The sequence below is a fragment of the Camelina sativa genome, chromosome 10 (genome assembly GCF_000633955.1).
Source record: "Camelina sativa cultivar DH55 chromosome 10, Cs, whole genome shotgun sequence".
NCBI classification, from domain to species: Eukaryota; Viridiplantae; Streptophyta; class Magnoliopsida; order Brassicales; family Brassicaceae; genus Camelina; species Camelina sativa.
This window is the reverse complement of record NC_025694.1, coordinates 23,731,275-23,752,841: the sequence shown is the minus strand read 5'-3', so window position 1 is coordinate 23,752,841 and position 21,567 is coordinate 23,731,275. Positions and strand designations below refer to the sequence as shown.

At 35.1% G+C, this 21,567-nt stretch overlaps 1 protein-coding gene across 1 annotated transcript; it reads right to left on the bottom strand.

Annotated features, from left to right (window-relative positions):
• LOC109126902 lies at positions 3,190–5,028 on the bottom strand. The gene has a single exon (XM_019230808.1). The coding sequence runs from the start codon at positions 4,879–4,881 to the stop codon at positions 3,190–3,192; it is 1,692 nt and encodes a 563-aa protein (XP_019086353.1). The 5' UTR covers positions 4,882–5,028.

The following is a 21,567-nucleotide window of genomic DNA, read 5'->3' as shown; positions in this document are numbered from 1 at the left end:
AATCATTTAAATGTAATAGAATAATTTGAATATATAAACATTAAACATAAACTGTTACTAAAAGTACAACCATCAAAATAAAAACTTATAAACAAAAAATATTATGTAGAATAGACGTAAATTTGCAAAAAATATTTTCTAAATTATTATAAATATATAAGATTTTTTATGAAGAATTATGGTAAATAGCTACAATTAAAAAAAAATCATAATGACAAAGTGATCTTAACAGAGAATATTGAACTAGTGGTTGTAATGAGTAAATGTAATTTTTATCAAATAATTAAAATTAAAAATGTATTTAATAAGAGTGAAACTATATCAAAGAAATATTGAAATTAAAATACAAAACTTTCAAAAACATGGTAAAATAATTTTTAAATATTAAAATAGTTTTTAACGATAAGTTATGATAATTAGACGCAACTGTAAATTTTATAGTAAGTTTTATTAAATTTCTATATTTCTATAATCATTTCTAAAATTTTAGTTAGATTATAGTATAACATTTAATATTAGATATTAAATGTTATATTATAGAAAGTCGCAACGAACTATGATTTGTTAATTATTGATGAAGAGACAATAATATAGAAAGTTCAAAACCTATGACTATTTAAATAGACACACCTATTAGAACGAAAAAATTGTGATGATAAAATATGAATAAAATATAGTGCAAAAAGATACAACTCTACAATGAACAGATACAACTGTTTGAGTTAAAAAAAAACAAATAATTTTTTTTTCACAAAAAAATGTCGCAACTGTTGTTCTCATTTATTAAGATTATTATTATTACTTTTAAATATTAGATATTAAAATATTGTTTTAATGAAAACTTACGATAAATAGACGCAACTATAAATTCTATAGTAAGTTGTATTAAATTTCTCTATTGCTATAATCATTTTAAAATTTTAGTTAGATTATAGAATAACATTGAATATTAGATATTAATATTCAATTATTTAGATTCAACATGAAATGAAAAAATTGTTTCAACGAACTTGTTGGTTACCGATGAAGAGACAAATATAAAGAGAGTTCAGAAGACATGACTATGTAAATAGACACACGCCAATGACGTCATACACCTATTAGAATGAAAGTTGTGATGAAAAAATATAAATAAAATATAGTGAAAAGATACAACTCTATAATGAACATATACAACCGTTTGAATTTTTTAAAAAGCATATAAAAACATAAAATTTACGTAAAGGTACTACGAAAACTCGCAACTGTCTGCACTTCATTGTACCCAATAATCCATATAAACTGCTTTTAAATAGAAGACATCTTTATTACCATATTGAAAAGGTCAAATTTAAAAACTCACTATATAATCCATCTAACTGTTGGAAAAAAACTCTAACAATTTTTATATTTAAAATTAACTAAAAGTTGTAAATTAGATTCATCATTCCAAAAATCTTTTGTTAAATCAAGAATTGGAGGATTTTCTTTACTTTAAAAAAAATGAATGCTAGAGAATAATTTAGAAAGCTGTAAAAACTGTTAAGATTGAAAATTTATATTGTTTTGTGTCATTGCAAAAAAATGAAAACAGTTAAAACAAACAAATATATATAAATTTCAAAAGATATGAATGTCCCAATAAACACAACTCTACAGTAAACAGTTGTAACTTTTCATAAATAACAGTTTTAATGAACTATCACGACTTTTCGGAAAATGTCCAAAAGGTACGAAAACACAACTGTTGGTCGCATTTATTCGGATTGTTATTATATATAGATTCTATTAGAGCAATACTTGAGTTAACCCCTAGGGGTGAACCTCTTCATTCACCCTCCTTCTAAAATAAGGAAATAAAATCTCTCTACACTATTATAAAATTAAAAACTTAAACCGTTTTTTTATAAACTCAAACCGATATATAATTTCATTCTAATTATAAAATTTAAACACTAACCATCTTATTTATAAACCCAAACCGACATATAATTTTATTCTAATTGTAAAATCTAAACTCTAACCATCTCATTTGTAAACCCAAACCGACATATTATTTCGTTCTAATTGTAAAATCTAAACCCTAACCATCTCATTTGGAAACCCAAACCGACATATAATTTCATTCTAATTGTAAAATAAACCCTAACCATCTCATTTGTAAACCCAAACCAACATATAATTTCGTTCTAATTGTAAAATCTAAACCCTAACCACATCATTTGTAAACCAAACCGACATCTAATTTTGGTCTAATTGTAAAATCTAAATCCCAGCCACCTCATTTGTAAACCCAAACCGACATATACTTTCATTTTAATTGTAAAATCTAAACCATATTTCTCATTTCTAAACCCAAACCGATATATAACTTCGTTTAATTGTAAAATCTAAACCAAACCAATATTTCATTTTCCTTAAATAAAAGTATACAGAATTTGTTTCCTTAATTTGTTTTGATTTTTAATTTAATTTTGATTTATTTTTAAATAAAATATTAGATAAAACATTCTGATTGGTTGAGAGGGGAGAGGATAAATACAAAGGTTCACCCCTAGGGGTGAACCTAAGTATTTTTCATTCGATTGGATATTGGATTTTATAGTTTTTTTTTTAGTTGGAATATTAGAACCTATTTGATACTAAAAACGTAAGGAATAACTTAAAAGAAAAGTAAAAGAGAAACAAGATCAGTATATGAATTATTCTCTTACAATTATACTAGCTAAATTAATCAAAATACGATGTAAGTAATAGTAGATACAATGTAGAAGTCCTCAAAATTATCAAAATCATATAAAAACTCATTGAACCTTAAGTCATATAAATTACTATATTCAATACACCCATACAACTCAAATAATTTAAAATAGTAAATTCAATATACTCCCCGAAATTAAGTTTAGCACTCATAGCATTGGTAACTTTTATCACCAATTAGTATTTTCACTAGAGTAGTGAGAATTTACAATCATTGTAGCCAGGTGTGTATAAAACTACAATATTAAAATAAGATATGCTACCTCATTATTTTTCGATTATAAATTAATGTGTTGCATTCTTGTCACAAGAGAATTGAGACAATCTAATTGTAAAGTAACTGAAATATCCTTATTTAATAGTACATCATGTTACATAAGTGAGTACAATTTTTTATGTTTATAAATTAATTACAAGAGACATAAAAGTATGTATTTTACAAACAATAAATTAATTTTCAAATAAAAATTCATAACTAAAGCCACAAGAACAGCATATGAATATATTTGAATCTGCTTTTTTGTTGAGAACAAAATCACCCACACAACGAATCTTGCATAAATAGCAAACCGGCCGAGAGAGACGATTGTTTGGAAGCAAATCAAATGACCCCTTGTTAGCCATCACCAAACTGTATCCTGGTCTTGAGTGTATTAGATCTTTAAATACACATTTAGTATGAAGAGTGGAGCCACATTCATTGCATTTGTAAAACCAAATCTTTGAATATACTTCCTCTTCGCATATCTCGCAACAATATGTCACATTCACATTATTCTCACCATAGCATAAGGAGAGAGGGTGATCATCGTACTTGTGTCTTACAAATGTGGGTAAAGTTGCGCATGTGAAGCATAAAATGCAGCCACCACAATCATATGTATGCTTGCAACGTAGAAAAAAACGACAATCCGAGTTACAACCTTCACACGTCGAGTAAAACAAATTAAAATATAAAAATAACCAGTGGGGATGACTTTCATGTTTAAATGCGTCAGAAATTGACGCACATCGCACATCAATGCTGAAGAACGTTGGGTTTTCAGTAAAATATGAGAAATCTGTGTAAAAACGCTGAAAACCTTCAATGCTGAGGAACGTGGGGTCTTTTTCAGGAAAATATGAGAAACCGGTGCAATGACGCAGACAAGCAACACAAAAAAACAGGTTGTTAGGGTTTGCGCCATGCTGGCTTTTGGCACACAACGTAAGTTTTTGTGTGCTTATCTCGTGTCTTTTCTTCAGAGGGAGATTAGCGCATGCATTATGCAGAATAAAATCACATTGTGTACATTTGTAGCACAATTCAGAATAAAAAGGAAGAGTGCATGCATCGCAATGTTCTCTTGGTTCTTCGAGTCTTGAGGAAGATAATGAAGCCTTAAGATGGTGTTCATGGCTAAAATGTTTTATTAGCTCTTGATCTATCACTTCGAACAGTTTGCTTTCTTCTTTTTCATCTTCTTCGGGTACGCCTTCAAGTTCTCTCCCATCCCAAACTTTTTTATTTGTTGCACATTTTGAATGAACAACGTAAGAACAAACTGAGCAAGAATATGCTCCATAGTCTCCATTAACATGCTCATAGCATACCCCACAAATCCACTGCCCATTGGCAAGAGAAGAAACATGAGAGATACGATGGTCATGGCGGTTGATGCATATAACCCGTGGTAGGAAGATGCATGCTCGATGGATTATGAAACAACATTGAAGACAAGGGCACGGGTATTCAGTACTACACAACCCACATGCATCACAAGTGAAGGGGAGTTTTATAGTTACTTGGAAGAGTGCATGGTCATGCACCTTTGTTTGATCAAAGATCAGAGGTGTTCTCGCACAAGGGATACATATATTAAAAGAACACTTTGAACAGTGATAAAGTATCTGAGGATACCTTTGGGTTTCACAAAGACGACATAACTCTTTGTAATAGTCACAATTTATGACCTTGAGAGAGTGTTTATGACGAGAAGGCAGGTTAGTGATGAGGCATTCCTCGTGGATACAAAACGAGCAGCAATCACACTTGTAGCCTTGCTTGTTGTCATGGTGATCTTCGTAGCACGCATAACATTTCGATGAGAATTTTGTATATTTTAGAGGAGATTGACATTCGTGGCATTTTCTTAGATCCATTATTGCGATGTTGGAAATTTCTTCTTACCTTTTTTTGGGACAAAGTTTCGTCTTTTCTTTTCACTGTGGTCTTTTTCTTTTGCGGGAACTTTTTGTATACTAAAAAGAAAAATGAGAGAAACAAGATCAACTAATGAATGATTCTCTTACATTACTATACTAATTCTAGTGGATATTTATAGTTTAATTTTACTTGAGTTGGAATATTAGATTACCTATTTGATACTAAAACGTAAGGAATATGTTTTGTAGAAAGAAGAAAAAAAGAAAAAAAACAAGATCAATATATGAATTATTCTCTTACATTATAATAGCTAAATCTAATCAACATTGGATTTTATAGTTTAGTTTTACACTTTTACTTGAATTAGAACATTAAATTACTTATTTGATTCTTTTTCTGGTATGAATTTAAATTTTATTCAAACAAAAAGCTTGTGGATTAAATGCATCCTTTTGTAGGTTTATAATGTTTGAAAAACAGTGGGTAGAAAACAAAACAAAGCATCACATCGATATGAACTGTCTAATTGAAGGCTATTAATGGTAACTATTAGAAGAACAAACAAAAAAATGAATAAAAAGAACAAGACGGAATAAACAAATTTTGAAAAAGAAAGGAAAATATGTAAAGAGAAATAAAAAAATAAATGATAACCAACAAACAATAACAATAACTTTTAAAATATATTAAATATTAAATAAATCAAACTTCAATGAAAATACTAATACTACTTTCAATGTGTAAATAATAGATTTTACATTGGATTTTAGACTAAAATTTGTGAATAAAATTTATATATGTCATGTTAAATATTAACCTACAATAGAATTTTAAGAGTAACTTAAAAAAGGTTTATTTACTATATAAACATTATTTTACTATTCATACAATTTTCAAATAAAACTTTAAAATTAATTTAACATGAAATTCATATTAATTTTTTTTTTGTCAATACATTGTGAAAATATGAAATTTTTTCTATTAGAAAATTGAAATATTATTCATAAACATAATTTGTATTTATGTTAAATAAAAATGAATTTTAATATTATATTTTTTTTCCATTTGTTCCTCATCAATTTTGTCGAAGAACATCTATTGTTCCTTATTTTGTTAGGAATGAAATGGAAAAAATTCTTACTTTTAAATGATAAAACATTTTGCGGAATGAAGAGGAAATCATAGTTCTCCTCGTTTTTTTCCTAAATCATTGTTACCAATTGGAGCCGAAGAGTTCTGTTGCGAACTCTACGGTCTATGCCTATTCGATAGTTAAAAGTAAGGAATAACTTTAAAGAAAAAGAGAATCTCTTTCGTTTACGGAAACAAATAATAGATTAGAACACTCATAGTTTATAAAAAAACTCTGATTTCAAAGATATCAATACTTTTTGTTTCTTAACTAAACATTAAATTAAATTAAAAAAGAATCCCGCGGTTAGTTGTCCAAACTGGAGGATAAGATTTTACAAATGAAGATTCAAAAAGAAGAGATCTCGACGCTCGAGCTACACAATCCGTCGTGAGGTTTGACATCCGTAGAATCTGAGGAAGTGAGAATAGTGGGAACACCGCCTTGAGCGCACTGAAGTCCTCCAAATGACTAGAAAAGGCTGACCAATCTCCAGGGCTATGGACCATCACAAATAGCTCCGAACTATCTGTCTTGAAGCGCTGACCGATCAATCCTCCAGAAATAATACATTCCATAGCCCACATCAAAGCATCCAACTCGGAGTGAAGAGGGGATAAGCTCCGTCGAATACACTTTGCACCTAATACTATAGTTTGTTCCGTAGCATTACAACACCACCATCCCAGACCCGAGAGAGAATTAGAAGCCTTCCAAGAACCATCAACCTGACAGCGGAGCGAGGGATCCTGCTCATTTAAAGAATTGGAGGGGACCAAAGTGGACGGGTTCAATGTATTTCCATCAATGGAGGAAGTCTCCTTCCAAGCCGTTTTATCAAATAAAGCTGGTCCAAAATATCAATTGGTTCAACCATTATGCCTTGGAAATTTTTTTATTCTGTTCCTTCCAGATCGACCATAGTAGCCAAGGAAGGTGGTGGGCTTGTTCCGGACCACCCAGCAAAGAAGCCGCCCTCCAGAAAATAAAATCCAGATTTGCATACACCGATTCGTAAGGGAAAGTCCCTGGCGCTACTAAATCCGAGATTAACTCACAAACTTCACGCGAACGGGAACATTCAAAGAGAGCATGATTGTTTGTCTCAACCCCTGAATCACACCGCTTACACCATAAGTCACACTGGATACCACGGTAAGCAAGTAGGTCCAGGACATGATGTGTACCGGACGCGATTTGCCACAGAAAATGTTTAACCTTAGGGACTACCTTCACCGTGATCGAAGAGCTGTACAAGTAGGGCCATACTCAACTTCTTCATCCATCTCTCGGGCTAGTCGATATCCCGATTTAACTGAATATTTCCCAGACCTCGAGAAATGCCAAATCAATCGATTTGGTTGTGCAGACTTACTGACCGCCATTCCCCGAATGAGTTGGAGATATTCCGGATCCATAAACTCTTGTAGGATAGGCAAGTGCCAATCCTGCATAACAGTATTAATTAAGTGATTCACCATTAAATTAGGGTGCAAAGTCCGTCCTCTCCCATTCGTTGGGCGAGGGTACCGATCAGGTATCTAAGGATCTTGCCAGACCGATATATTATTACTTGAGCCTATCATCCATCGCATGCCTCTTTCCACCAAATACTTGGTCGAGAAAATACTTTTCCATCCAAAAGACAGAGAATATGGCTTCTTAGCCAAAAGAGGATGTTTATTCCGAAAATACCTACCTTATAGGACACGGGCGAGAAGGGAGTTTGGGAACTGAATTAAGCGCCAATATTGCTTAGCGAGTAGCGCATCATTAAATTGTTCCAGAGGCCGAAACCCCAGCCCTCCATATCTCTTATCATTACACAACTTATCCCATGCGATCCAATGTAATCCCCAAGTTTTGTCATTAGAGCTCCACCAAAATTTTGAAATGGCACTTGTTAGCTGAGAAGTTAAATCCTAGAGTAATTTAATTCAGGACATAACCTGAGTTGGCAGAGCCAAAGCCACATATTTAATCAATATCTCCTTACCACCTTTCGTCAAGTACTTTGCTGGACAACCGTTGACCCGGTCGTCCAATCGATCATTTACATAACTAAACACCTTATTCTTGGAACCCTCCAGACTTTCAAGGATACCCAAATAGGAGCCCATACCACCTTCCTTTGAAATACCAATTACCATTTTCAACTGGGTTTTAGTATGGTCGGTAACTTTTTTCCCAAACATAATAGAAGATTTTTCGAGATTAACTTCTTCTCCTGAAGCTTTACTGTAGTTCTCAATAACATCCATAACAGCTTTACACTCCTCCTCCTCTGCTTTACAAAAGTAAAGACTATCATCCACAAAAAATAGGTGAGAAATAATGGGACAATCTCGGGCTAATTTGATACCCGTTATTTTATTTTCCCGTTCTGCTTTCTTAATATTAGCAATCAGTACCTCGGTACAAAGAATAAAAAAATACGGTGATAAGGTATTCCCTTGGCGGAGACCCCTCTGTGGGAAAACAGAACCCCGAGGCTAACCATTAAGAAGGACATGATAAGAAACCGAGCGCACACACCACATTATCTATGAAATCCATCTACTATCAAATCCAAAGCAGTTCAATACCGCTTCCAGGAAATCCCATTCCACTCGATCATAAACCTTACTCATCTGTTTTAAAGGCCAAATAATCAGATTGGCACCGTCGGTTAGTTTTTAAGCCATGAAACAATTTCTGCGCAATCAGGATATTATCCGTTATTAATCTACCAGAAAACAATCGCCGACTGAGTTTCCAAAACGAGAGAAGGTAAAAACTTCTTGAGCCAGAAACAAAGGATCTTTGAGATAATCTTATAATTGACGTGGCAAAGACTAATTGTATGGAACTCCGTCATCCGCTGAGGTTTATCAATCTTTGGAATAAGGCAAATATTTGTTTCATTTAATCTATGATCAGATTTCCCCGAGTGGAAAAACTCTCTAACCAAAGACGTCAAATCTTCTTTCATAGATGACCAAAACCTTTGATAGAATAGCGTCATCATGCCATTCGGCCCTGGTGTTTTCTCCGAGTGCATAGCGAACAAAGCCTTCCTAACCTTTGCCTCAGAAATATCCCTGGTTAACACTCTATTCATTTGATCCGTAATGAGTGGTTGAATTTCGTGCACCATCTCAGAAAAATACCACTCCCATTGGCATGTTTAAATAGATCGGTGAAATACTCTGTCGCAATATTCTCCATACCCGAATCCGAGACAACCCAAGTATCATCTCGGCTAAACAAACCAACAATCCTATTCCTCACTCTCCACTGCTTAGTAGAGGCATGTAAATATTTTGTATTCTTAACGCCTACCTTTAACCAGAATTTCCTACTCTTATGTTGCCAATAGATCTCCTCATCCTGATAAGCCTCCTTTAATTTACATTTGATATCCTGAATTTCTCCATTGAGATCGAATCATCCATTTTTGCATCTTGTAGGGCCGACCACCTTCAACAAAGCAATACGAGAAGGACCCGTAGGGACATTATTTTTTTCCCACCAAGAAATAGAATTCTGATAATTCTTAATTTTGTCCACAAAGACTGGAACCCAGAAATGTTTTGTACGATTCCATCCTGACTCCATTGTACCATTAAGCCCCTCCTTACCAAGCCACCTCTTATCAAAGCGGAAAGTCCTCGCACGCCTCCTATTCGAGATCGCACATGACACTAATATTGGACAATGATCATAGCCGATCATATCCAAATAATCGACCTTTGAATGTGGGAAGAAGCAATGCCAGTCCTCATTACCAACCGCTCAATCTAACCGACACCGTACTATGTGATTATTGCGTATATTTTTGCGCCAAGCAAATTGATTTCCATAGCATTGGAATAACAACATCCCGCAATGCCTCGGAATGGTTGTAAACGGTAGGAACGAAGAAATCGGTCTTACAGGTCCACCTCTTTTTTCCTGATTTCCAATGAGTTCATTTAAATCTCCAATCATTAACCAGGGATCCTTCCTTAAGGAACTTGATCTTTTTTTTTTTTTCAAACAACTTGTTTCCATTCATTTATCCAAGAGAAAACAAAGTTCAAAGAAGTCATGCGTACAAAAGATAATAAGACTTGAAACAAAGTAGAAATACCATACAATGGCAAACACAAAAGCTACACAAAGATAGCTAAAGTAGTTCGACGAGGTATCCATGAGAGCTTGTAGACCACGGTTTGTCGAAGAATCATCCACATAGAAAGAAGTAGACGAAGCAATGGTCATAGTCAATAGACTAAGTGATGTTGAAGAGGGTTCCAAGCCAAGGTTCTCGTTGCATGAGAAGGCTGAGCTAGATTTGCTCAATGGCAAGGAGGGTTAGACTGGTGTTGTCGTCAGTTGGGGTTGGAGTTAAGAGGTTGAGAAAGCTTTGGTAAGCGCCACTCCAAGGAGTCCTGATCATAATGCTGTGATTTCTCAATCTATTGGTAACATGAATATCAACCTCAAGAGTGTTGGATAGTTCTTGCTTGGGTTCGATATTTAAAGGAAACATGGGAATAAGATTGAAGAGGTTTCTGTAATCACCACTCTATAGAAATGAGATCATAATGCCAATAACCTTCCATCCTTTAACATATCTAGGATCAAGATACAACAATCCAAATAGCCTAAAACTTAGATTAAAAGATGAAGTACTAGGGAATTTGCATTCGACCAAGGTTTGGGAAAGACAATTGCCAACCCATCACGATGAACACGATATAAGACTTAGTCAGAGTCTTCGACCAGTCAATTCGTTGTATCAGTAAATTCAAAAATATGGGCAAAGCAAAGGTTCAAGAAGCACAGACCTGAGCCGAGAAGAGGAACGAGTTGGATTGCAACTTTTTTTGGTGAGCCAAAGATAGAGGCCACTAGGCCCAAATGAAACCATCCTAATAAGAAAAACCCTAGGTTTCTTTTGGTTTGAGTAGATCTGTCGTACACTATAGTCGACATTATCTGAAGTGAGAAAGAAACATTCGTCGACATTTTTTTGTGTGTGGAAGCTGCTTGGAAGTTTTATACAGGGCGAGATCTAGGATTGTTTGGCAAAGCAAGGAGATAAGGCTCCGATTTTTTTAAGATAGAGCATCGTTTGGAATGTAGAGTTGATTTCGACTTTGATTTGAGAAGAGGGTAAGGTTGGATGGAGGCCGTTGGAGACCACCTCCATCCTCTGAATCTAATTTGTGCGCAGTCGTCGAGAACCATCAAATGATTAGGTTTTAGAGATGATTGAGAGGTTGGCCAAAGACGAAGTAAAAAAAAAATAAAAGATGGATAGTAGCAGAAGAAACAATATCTCGGCGCCGACAAACAAGAGCTTAGCTGGTGTTGGAAGGGGAGGTCAAGCTTTTTTCTTCGATATATGTGTCTGGGAGTGTTTTTGTAATTTTATAAACGGGTTTCCTGTCCCATCATGGAATCAATCTTTAAAATATTAAAACTATAACAATATTGAAGTAACCTATTATACGATGCCAAACATTGATACATTGGTTAAAAAATTATATGTTGATGAAAAAATATATTGCAGCTAGCTAACTACTGCAATTGTTACAACCAATATATATCAACCCTATCATGTGGAGAAATTTAGTTTATAATCAACAACAAATGTAACATATGAACAAGAAAGAACTAAGTAGCTTTGTAATTGAGCATTGAAACATGTAAAAGCTATAAAAGTGAATCACAAGAGGTACTAGTTATGATCTATATCGATCTTTCCATATTCTTGATTTCTAAAGTCGTTGGTGTATTTAGAAGTTAAAAATCATATTTTATGTTATGCTCTCATAGATAGAAGGTCCATTTGGTAAAGCTTCCCGAATTGATGAATCAACGCGTAGAGCATCGATTAAACTTATAGTATGTAGTTCTCAAGCTTTGACAGTGGGCCTGATCTGGACGCACTGGGAGATATTGGAAGCAGAGACATTTAGCAATACCACTCAACTATACTAAAGAAAAAGATGGGGAGAATGTTAATGGATCTTGAGGAAAAATCCAAGCATCAAGAGAATCAAAAGAGGCAAAAAAGAAGATGTTAATGTAGATTCAACACAAGAGATCACAAGGCTGAAGGATGTGATTTACATCTTGACATTTGAATTGGACAAGACGAGAAAATTAAGTATGGAAGCCGAGGCATCTTTGTGAGAGGAGTTGAAGGGAATCAAGGCTGAAGGATTTCTATATTCTATTTTTAATAATTCCTTTTCTTGAAGTTTCTTTTTATTAGTTGGGTTAGGTTTTAACTAAACGCTTGAGAGTCGGTTTGTAAGGAGCTGTATCTATAGCCTCGTGATTTCAATAAGAATTCATCTTCCAAACAATTAACGTAAATCTCTAGAAAGAGGCTTGGGTTAAAAGGAAGTTAGCTTTCAAGCTCTTTGTTCACTTTTTTTTCTTAGCATAATCTACGGGGGTTACTACAAGGGCTAAGGCTAAGGCTCTTTGTTATGATTGTACGTTATCTTAGAAATGCCAAGAAGATGTAAAACCAATATTCTCAGAAGTCATAAGAACCAATTCCTCTAAAATTATTCCCTTGTTGTGCATATTTTTCCTTTCACATCTTCTTAGTCCGTCTTCAAGGTAACTAGTAAGATGATACCCATGAGTGAGAATTGATGCCAAAGGGTTAATTCCCAAAATGATCCAATGTTAACTTCCGACTTATGAAACAACTAGATAGATTTTCCCCCAAGTATCTAAGATCATTGACGTATTCAGTGACCTATTCAGTGATCTTGCAACATACCATGATCTCAAAACTGGCTTTAACTCTCTCAAATAACAGCAAAAGGGAGGAGTCTTGAAGGGTTTCAGAATTCTGATTCACTTTAGAAGCTTTTGATTCCTTTTCCATACCCAATATTCCACACTCTTTGCTAGATTGATGATTAAATTAAACAGAGTAAATAACTCAAGTGCGAGACTTAATCTCCTTCTAAAAGCATAATTGGGTAAGATAAAGATGTGTGTCCTTGTGGTCGTCACTCGTCATAATAACTCTTGTTCTTACCTTGTATATATATATATATATATATTTTTTTTTTGGCAAAAGGTTTAAATACTTGCCTTGTATGTTTTCTTGTGTTCTTCACAGTTTCTACCAGCGGCTCTAAGTTCGTCACATATATTGTTGTTGACACAAAATAAACCAACACATCCAAAGCGGTTTACATAAACGATATAGCTAAACCATGATATTAGGAGGAATGAACCATTATAGGTATTATTATTATAATTGTTTTCGATAAAATGTGAATTATATTACTAAAATGGAACATTGTTATAAAAAAAAGCTCGTGCAATAAACTTCTGTGACAAAAGAAGGTGAAAAAACAATAGTAAACTGCAAGAACTAAGGCAAAACGATACTTAGAAGAAAATAGGAATGGGTGAACCATTGAGTGAGGAGACAACTACCCTGAAACATTTTAGGTGTTATTGACTTATTGGTACTTTTGAGATCGAGCAACCGAGCCACGAGGGATCCATAAAAGAGAGAGAATATTCTTCGCAAGCTCATCGGCCGCTCGGATGATTTGAGCTTGTCAGTTATTGAACATTCAGCCAAGATCAGCTTTCACATCATTAACCCAAGTGGCGTCGGTACAACATGTAATTAGGTCACTTGCATGTTGTTCTTGGACTCTGAATGAATCTGTTGTTGTGGCCATGGTGGTTTTATGATTTATGCTTGTTGCCATTCCTTAACCCTTAACACTGCTAACATCAGGGCTTCTTCCTGTTTCTTACTGAACACTAGATTATTCTGTGAAGTCCAGATGGTCTAGAAAATCCATGGGAACAATGGTCCTTCACCAATACCAGTTGGGGGGAGACACATCAAGCAATTCAACACCATGATTCCTGATTGGGTTGAAGATACTTGTTTTGGATCAAAAGTCTCCTTAAAGGTGGCTTGTTTCCAAATTTTTCTCGCAAAGGGGCAGTGGAAGAAAAGGTGAAGCTCAGATTTATTGGCTTGGCAATGTGGGCAGAGGATTGACTCATTGACTAGCTGATGCGAAAGATTATCACCCACTGGTAAGGCTTTCTGAGCTGCCTTCCAGAGTAGCATCTTTGTTTTTGGGATGATTTAAGAGACCAAATGTGAGTTTTCCATTTAAAAGGAGACGGAGTAGGCTGAATAACTCTTTCCACTACAACGTCCTCTTTTGATTGCGCTTCAAAGTAGCCAGATGAAACATGTATTTTTCTATCTTAACCTATGAATGGATGGATGATAACAAGCAAACAGACTTAGGCTAAGATGATCAATAGGATGCAAGGTGTTTCAATACCCTTATGTAGTTGTAGCATAAAGGATGTCAATCCATAAAGAGTGTGATATGTAAGCAGTCAAGACATGATCAATGCATTCAAGTTAAGCCAAATATCAAGTTGATTTGGGTTTTGTTTACTACCAACCTAATGACAATTATGAAATGCATAATGTAAACTACTTAGAACAGGAACAAAATGCAAGGTAAACAAAGGTAAACAATGCTGAAACTAGACTAAACAGTGGCAATAACTAGATATGAGCAATGAAACAAAACTATAAAGATGCAGAACATAAGCATAAAGTAAATAGAGTGAACCCAGAAAGAGCTCCATCAAGCACTCAACCGTGTGTGTGGTCGAGTGGCTAGGTCGAGTGGAGCAATACGAAGAACATAAGCAATTTTTGATAACTTAAACAAATTGAAAAGTAATGAAACATGACTAAATGCAATAACAGACAATCAATAAGCAAAGTAGGCTCCTAGAGATGGATTCATGGGATGGTCTTCAAGCTATGACTATCTAAACTGGTCAACAAACCTCAATCAACATGAGCTATCTCTTGACAATGATCTTAAAGACTTACTAATCCACTCTCATGACAGAAGTAATCAAGTTTAGACACTCTTAGACCTAATTCTAATTAGCTAAGACATGAACAAACAAGCATTAAAGACCCAAATCATTATTTGTCAAAAACCACCCTAGACAACTAATCTCTTAGGCTAGGCATAGTAATCCCTAGTATTAGCTTTATCTAACAACCTAAACATTGGTGTGATGCAAGGAAGCTTAAGATCTGTTCTTACCCTCTCAGATATAAGAACAGCTTAGAGAACACCTAATTTGGAAGAGGTTTATGAACAAACAAGCTTGACCAGTCTAAACAGTCATAACCCTAAACCAGCCTAATCCATCTCTAGAACCCTAGCTCACTACTCAGATGAACAAGACATGATAATGATGAACACAAACCCATAAAATGATGAAACTAGCATGATAAGATAGATGAGATAAAGATCTACAACTTTATATAAAGAAACAAACTCAGATTCTCAGCACACAGAAATTATAGACACTACAAGAAAACATGAAAATAACGACTGCACTATTAGTTGCTATTTAGTCGCTAAACAGTGTTTTACGACTAAATAGCAACTAAAACTTGTTTTCATAAATCGTTAGTCGGTAAGAAATTTTAGTTGTAAATTAGTCGCTAAATAGCGACTACGTTACGACTAAAGGTCGCAGTCGTAAGCATAGTCATAATGTAGTCGCTAAATTTAGCGACTACGTAACGACTAATTTTACGATTACGAACATTAGTTGTAACATAATCACCAAATTTAGTGACTAATTAACAACTAATTACCGACTATAGTTGTATATACGTATTTATACAAATTTAGTGACGCACTCTGACTTGATTGAACCGCCATTTTCAGCTTCTAAGCGAGCGAGATCTAAGTAGATAAAGAAACAGATCTGAAATGTTTAGGTCTAATAGTTTTTTCGAGAAGTCATAGAGATAAGGGGGAGGTGAGTAGAGAAAGAAGAATTACCGGCATTTTCAAATTGACGGGACGTGGAAGACGACAAACGGAGGTTTGGCCGGACAGAGTCATCGCGATGAGAGTGAGAGATGATTTTTTTTTCCAAGTGTATTGTCGAGGAATGGAGGCACAGATCTAGTGTACGTTTCTTTGTTTGTTGATTTTTTCTTTTTTTTTGTTGGCCAAATTTTGAATCATATCAAAACTCAAAGTGATACAAAAGCCTTTAAGGCCCAAACTAAATGACTAGTTTTAGGTTTTTTTTTGTCAACAATTAGATTTAGATTTTAAAATGACTAATTTAATAAATTTTATAAGCAAATAGTTTTTGAAAATATTAAATTATATGTATACACTAAATAGTTTTAGATATAGATTTTATTTTATACACATAATGGTTATATTTTGGTTAAATGGCTTACAATTTAATTTCTATATACTATGCATTATAAAAGTTTAAATTTAAGTTATAGGATTTAAAGTACAGGGTTTGGGGTATAGGTTTATGATTTGGGTTTAAGCTTTGAATTTATGATTTATGAATTAATTTCTAAGATTTAGAATTTATGATTTAGGTTTTGAAGTTTAGTTAAGGGTTTGGGTTAAATTTTGAAAATTTAGATTTTCTTAATTAGCGACTGATATGTGACTTCTTAGCGACATTTACTATGAGTCCAATATTAGTCCAATATTACTCGCTAAATTACGACTAAACTAGCGACTACGATATGTAGTCGTCAAAAAACGACTGATATACAACCAAATGTATGTAGTCGTAAAATAGTTGCTCAATAGTTGCTACTTAGTCGCCAAAAATGACGACTACATATATAGTTGCCAACTGTAGTCGTAAAATCCATGTTTTTTTGTAGTGAGAGTTTAAAATTTGTGAAAATCTAGAGAAAAACAAGAACAAAAGTGATAAATGACGATGAAAAATGCTAAAAACCAAAAGGGGTAAAAACTAGGTTTTTGGTGGTTGTTGATGTGTTTTCTGACCTATTTTGACTTTTTTTGCGGCCATAGAATACAAGGGATATTTATAGGATAAGAGGAAAGCCCTAAATTAGCTAACAGACAAAATACTAGGCGGCTAGAAGTGCTCGAGCTTGCACGGTCGAGTGCCTTGGTCGAGTGGCTTGTCCGTCAAGTACCTCTAGTCTTTGATCTGGGATGATATATGTTTAGTAAACTCGGGATAAATCTTACACTACAGCTCTGATTGACCTGAAACCACCGGAATTGGAACGGTAGCTCGATTGTCTACAACCTTTATGAAGGATGCTGAAGCTGAATCGCAACGAAAAATCTTCATTCGAATCGATCTTTGAGGAGCTCGTTATGAATCCGACCGCGTGCTCGACCATGTGCATGGTCGATCTTTGAGGACCTTCTTTTCCTTTCCTAATACTTCCAATCCTCCTGTTTATCCCCAGAAGTAATACCAAGTCCTTCCTTATAGCCTTTTAGAGCTCCATAACACCTAATAATACTCCAAATGCACAAATGTATGCAATGCATGCTTCTAAACATTCTAAATGCATATTTGGACAGAATATGTTGCAAAACATGAACTAAATAAGGCCTAAAATATGGTAAAATATATGTACATCACCAGATTATGTTGAGTATACACCATCCTCGGTAGGTAACCACACCCATCTGTTTGTAGCACCCTGCTTACTAGGTTTCAGGCTTAATATCTCTTTCTCATACGCCGTGAAAACTTTATGAATAAGTTCTCAGTTCCAGGAATGGGAATTAAGGTGAAGGAGGTCATCCACCATCCAATCTTTGGATTCTTCAGTGGGGGGACCCATTGGGGCTGATGGTTAGCTCAAAGAGAGCCACAGGTTTCTCCAGATGGGTATAGAGCTACCACTCCTTCAAACCGACAATATTTGCCTAAGAGGACTCTGGCTAACAGCAGATGGGATGTGAGGGTGCGCCAACTTATTTTTGCAAGGAGTGCAATATTGAAAGTTTTTAAGTCGCAAAAACCCAATCCTCCATTCTTAAAAGATTTTGTCATATTTTTCCATGAAATCCAACACATTTTCTTCTTTTCCGTTTTGGTATCCCACCAAAATCTTTTCAATGCTATTGTATCCTTTTGCACATATTGTTTAGGATCTTAAAGCATGTCATAGTATATGTGGACATGGCTGCAAGAACCAACTTTAGCATGGTAAGTTTACCTACGAAAGAGAGGAATCTTGTGTCCAACTAAGGGCTTGTTGTTTGATTCGGTCTACAATCAAGCTGAAAAGATCCTTCTTTTTCCTTCCAAACAACTCAGGTAGCCTAAATACTTCCCTTGACCTCCTTCCTTTTGAATCTCCATAATTTTGTGCCTTCTGAGGTTTTGACAGAGAAAGTTATGGCTGATTTTGATTGATTTATTTGTTGGTCTAATGCTTTTTCATATAACTGCAGGCTGCTTCTCAATTTGTGACAGCTTCTACGAACAGACCGACAGAGGAAAATAGTATCATCCGCAAAGAGCAAGTGATTAACTAGGGAGCTTCCTTTTGTGACTCGGATATTGATACTAGGATTTTTGTGTCTCCTAGTAGGTTCAATTAACCTTATGCAGTTGTAATACTTAAGGTGTCAATCCAGTTGGGAAACTTTACTATCACTCAAGATGCAATCAGGATTTTACAAGTCAAGCAAATTCAAAGAGGGTGTTTATGTCTAACAATCCTAGAGTGATAAAAATGCAAAATGAAAATGAACTACAAGATTAGAAATGAACATGCATGACAAGAAGCGAAACTGAATGAGTAAAAGCAGAAAACGATTTTAAACATGAACTAGATAGCAAGAACAGAAATGCAATATCAATCAAAAAGATAAAAGTCCTAAGGATGGGAGTAATTGATGTCGGCGGAGTCTCCTAGTCTACCAAGTGTTTAACATGCCACAAGCAAACTATCCCTAGACAATGAACATCACAACTTAGCTAATCTAATCTCTTGGTAAAAGCTACTCAGACTCAACCACTTCCATACCCGGCTCTCGCTAGAGAAACATGGTTGATCAAGCATGACAAACAAGTTCATTCATGTCAACAAACATCCTAGACAACTAATCTCTTAGTCTAGGAACGTAAGTCTCTGGCACTAGTTGGTCAGACATTTCATCAAACATCTTTTGGGTGTGGAAATGTCTCGAACCTAGTTCCAATTGATCAGAGAGAAACTAGCATTTCTAACACTAGTCCAGAAGGGAATCATAAAAATCAAAGCTTAAACACTCTACATCCTAAGATCCTCCACCTAATCTATCCCATCCTCAAGGACTACTACACTACTCAGATCCGAAAATCATTATCCAAGATACAAACACAGAAAAAATTGAATAAAGCATTATTAGGTAGATAAAAATAAGATGAACAACTTTTGAGAAGGAATCAAGTACAAAAACTGAATAAACTCGGAGATGTCGGATTACAAGTCTTAGAAGTTTTTAGGTGGCTAGGTTAACCTTAAGAACAAAAAAGAAAATGAGATAAAATATGAGATGTCCCCAAACCAAGACTTAACAAAATGTATATGTAGTAAAAACATGTGAATCCCTAAAACTTAAAACGACAAGATAGAGCGTCGGTTCGGGAATCTCCTAAAGTGTGTGAGACGGAACGTCTTCCTAACATGTGCGAACAAGTGGTGGCTTGAGTGGGTGATGGTGTTGGCTCGATCGTTTGGCTTGAGTGGTGGAGGGTCGAGTCGACGGGCAGCGGCTCGAGGTGGAGGGTCGAGTCAACGGGCAGCGGCTAAAGCTGGGTGTATACGCATCCACTAAAACGATGATAACTCTTGAACCACACGTCCGATTGGCTTGAAACAAACGACATTGAAAAGATGACTCAATTCTATATAACTTTAATGAAGACGTCGAAAGCTAAATCCCACTCGAGTGGAACGGCTCGAACGGGGGGGCTCGATCGACGGTTCCGGGAGTGTTGTGAGAATGGCTCGAGAGACGGTTCCGGGAGTGTTGATGACATCCATTCCAGGCATGATGGATCGAGTGGGATGCTGGTGATTCTTCCTGGGAGCGCGTCCAAGTCAGATGTCGGTCGAGTCACATGACATCCATTCCGGGCATGCTTTGTCGAGCCACATGTCTCAACCTCCATTCAGTTCAACAGTCTGGACATCTCCTAAACACCTGAAATAACTCCAGTATGCAAGATGTATGCAAGAAAAATGCAAAGACTACCCAGATATGTATTATTATGCAAAAGAGACTAAAAACAATGCAAAACAATGAGTTAAGAGAACAAAATGAATAACAAATGCATGATGAAAGAGTGTAAAATATATACATATCAACTCCCCCAAACTTATTCTTTGTTTGCCCTCAAGCAAATAACAAGAACAAAGTATGGAAGAGAGGTTTGAAAATGGGGTCTGAGAACCTAAAACATGTTGAATAAAATAGTTAGAATCAACGTCCTTGTTTTTAGTTCTATGATGCATGGTGAAGAAACTTTATTTATTTAATCTACACATGCAATCCTATCAATCACTCCCTTTAACATTTATTAACAGAGAACCGTGAATCAAGCTATGCAATGTCGTTGAACTCATTTGGCTAGGGCGAAAGGTCTAAGACGAAGATGGTCTCCTTCTCAAGTGGTTTTGTCAATACAGAATAAGGTTCTCTCACGAAAAGGAGTTGAGCTCAAAAGAAGGCTAAATGTTGAAACCAACTGATACATACAAGAGCAATGCCCTGTCTACCCAACGTCCCCAAGGAAACTCAGTCCTAACATTCTAACCCAGAAGTTGGTCCTATCTCTACCCTTCATCAGAAACATCATCTCAAACTTTTTACACTTAGTCTTAGGAGGAGTTCACTTCTTTTCATTCTAGCGGATTGGGAAATCTTTATTATCATTATGGTTCTTTTTCTTTTCTTCTAAAGACTCTAAACATCTTAAGTATTTTCACTTTCTTTTCTTTGTCTAGTCTTTTTATTTTATGCCCAGAACCAATAAATCTTTTTACTTTGCTCAACCCAAATCTTTTACTAGACTTGTAAACTTTGAAAACACATCCCCCTCCTTAAAACTTTCTACCCTTTACTTTTCTGCCCAAAATCTAGTTCTCACCTTGTCCTACTAGTCCGGATAACGCGAACTAGAACTACACAGGATCCTACTCTTGTTGGTTAGAATCTAACACTTTCTAACAAGCTCAACTTGGAAAAGGCCTGACACTCAAGAATACAATTGGCTTGAAAGAATGGTTGGTTAAGGGTGCGGGAAACTGTTCCAAAGATGGGAATCAGCTACTTGGATTGAAAAGGGTGGTAAAAATGTGAAAGACAATCGAAGTATGTGTATGGTATCCATGAGTTCAACTTCAATGCATAACAAGATAATTGCAATTCAGGATTAGGTTCAGATAGATAAGGAGTGATGTCAATTCAAAACATGCTTCAATCTTACATTTTCAAGTTCAATCAACATGCATCAAAGAACTAATAACAAGGGTCTTGATCCTATCCTATTGAATCCAACATGCTTACAAGGTTACAATCATCATTAACCCCTATGCTAAATGCAACAATCCTATATGAATAATAATAGACTCAATCATAATGTGCAAGTTTAAACTACATGAACACTCTGTTTTTGTAGAGATTTTTTTTCGAAAATTTTTCAAATTTTTTGGTTTTTC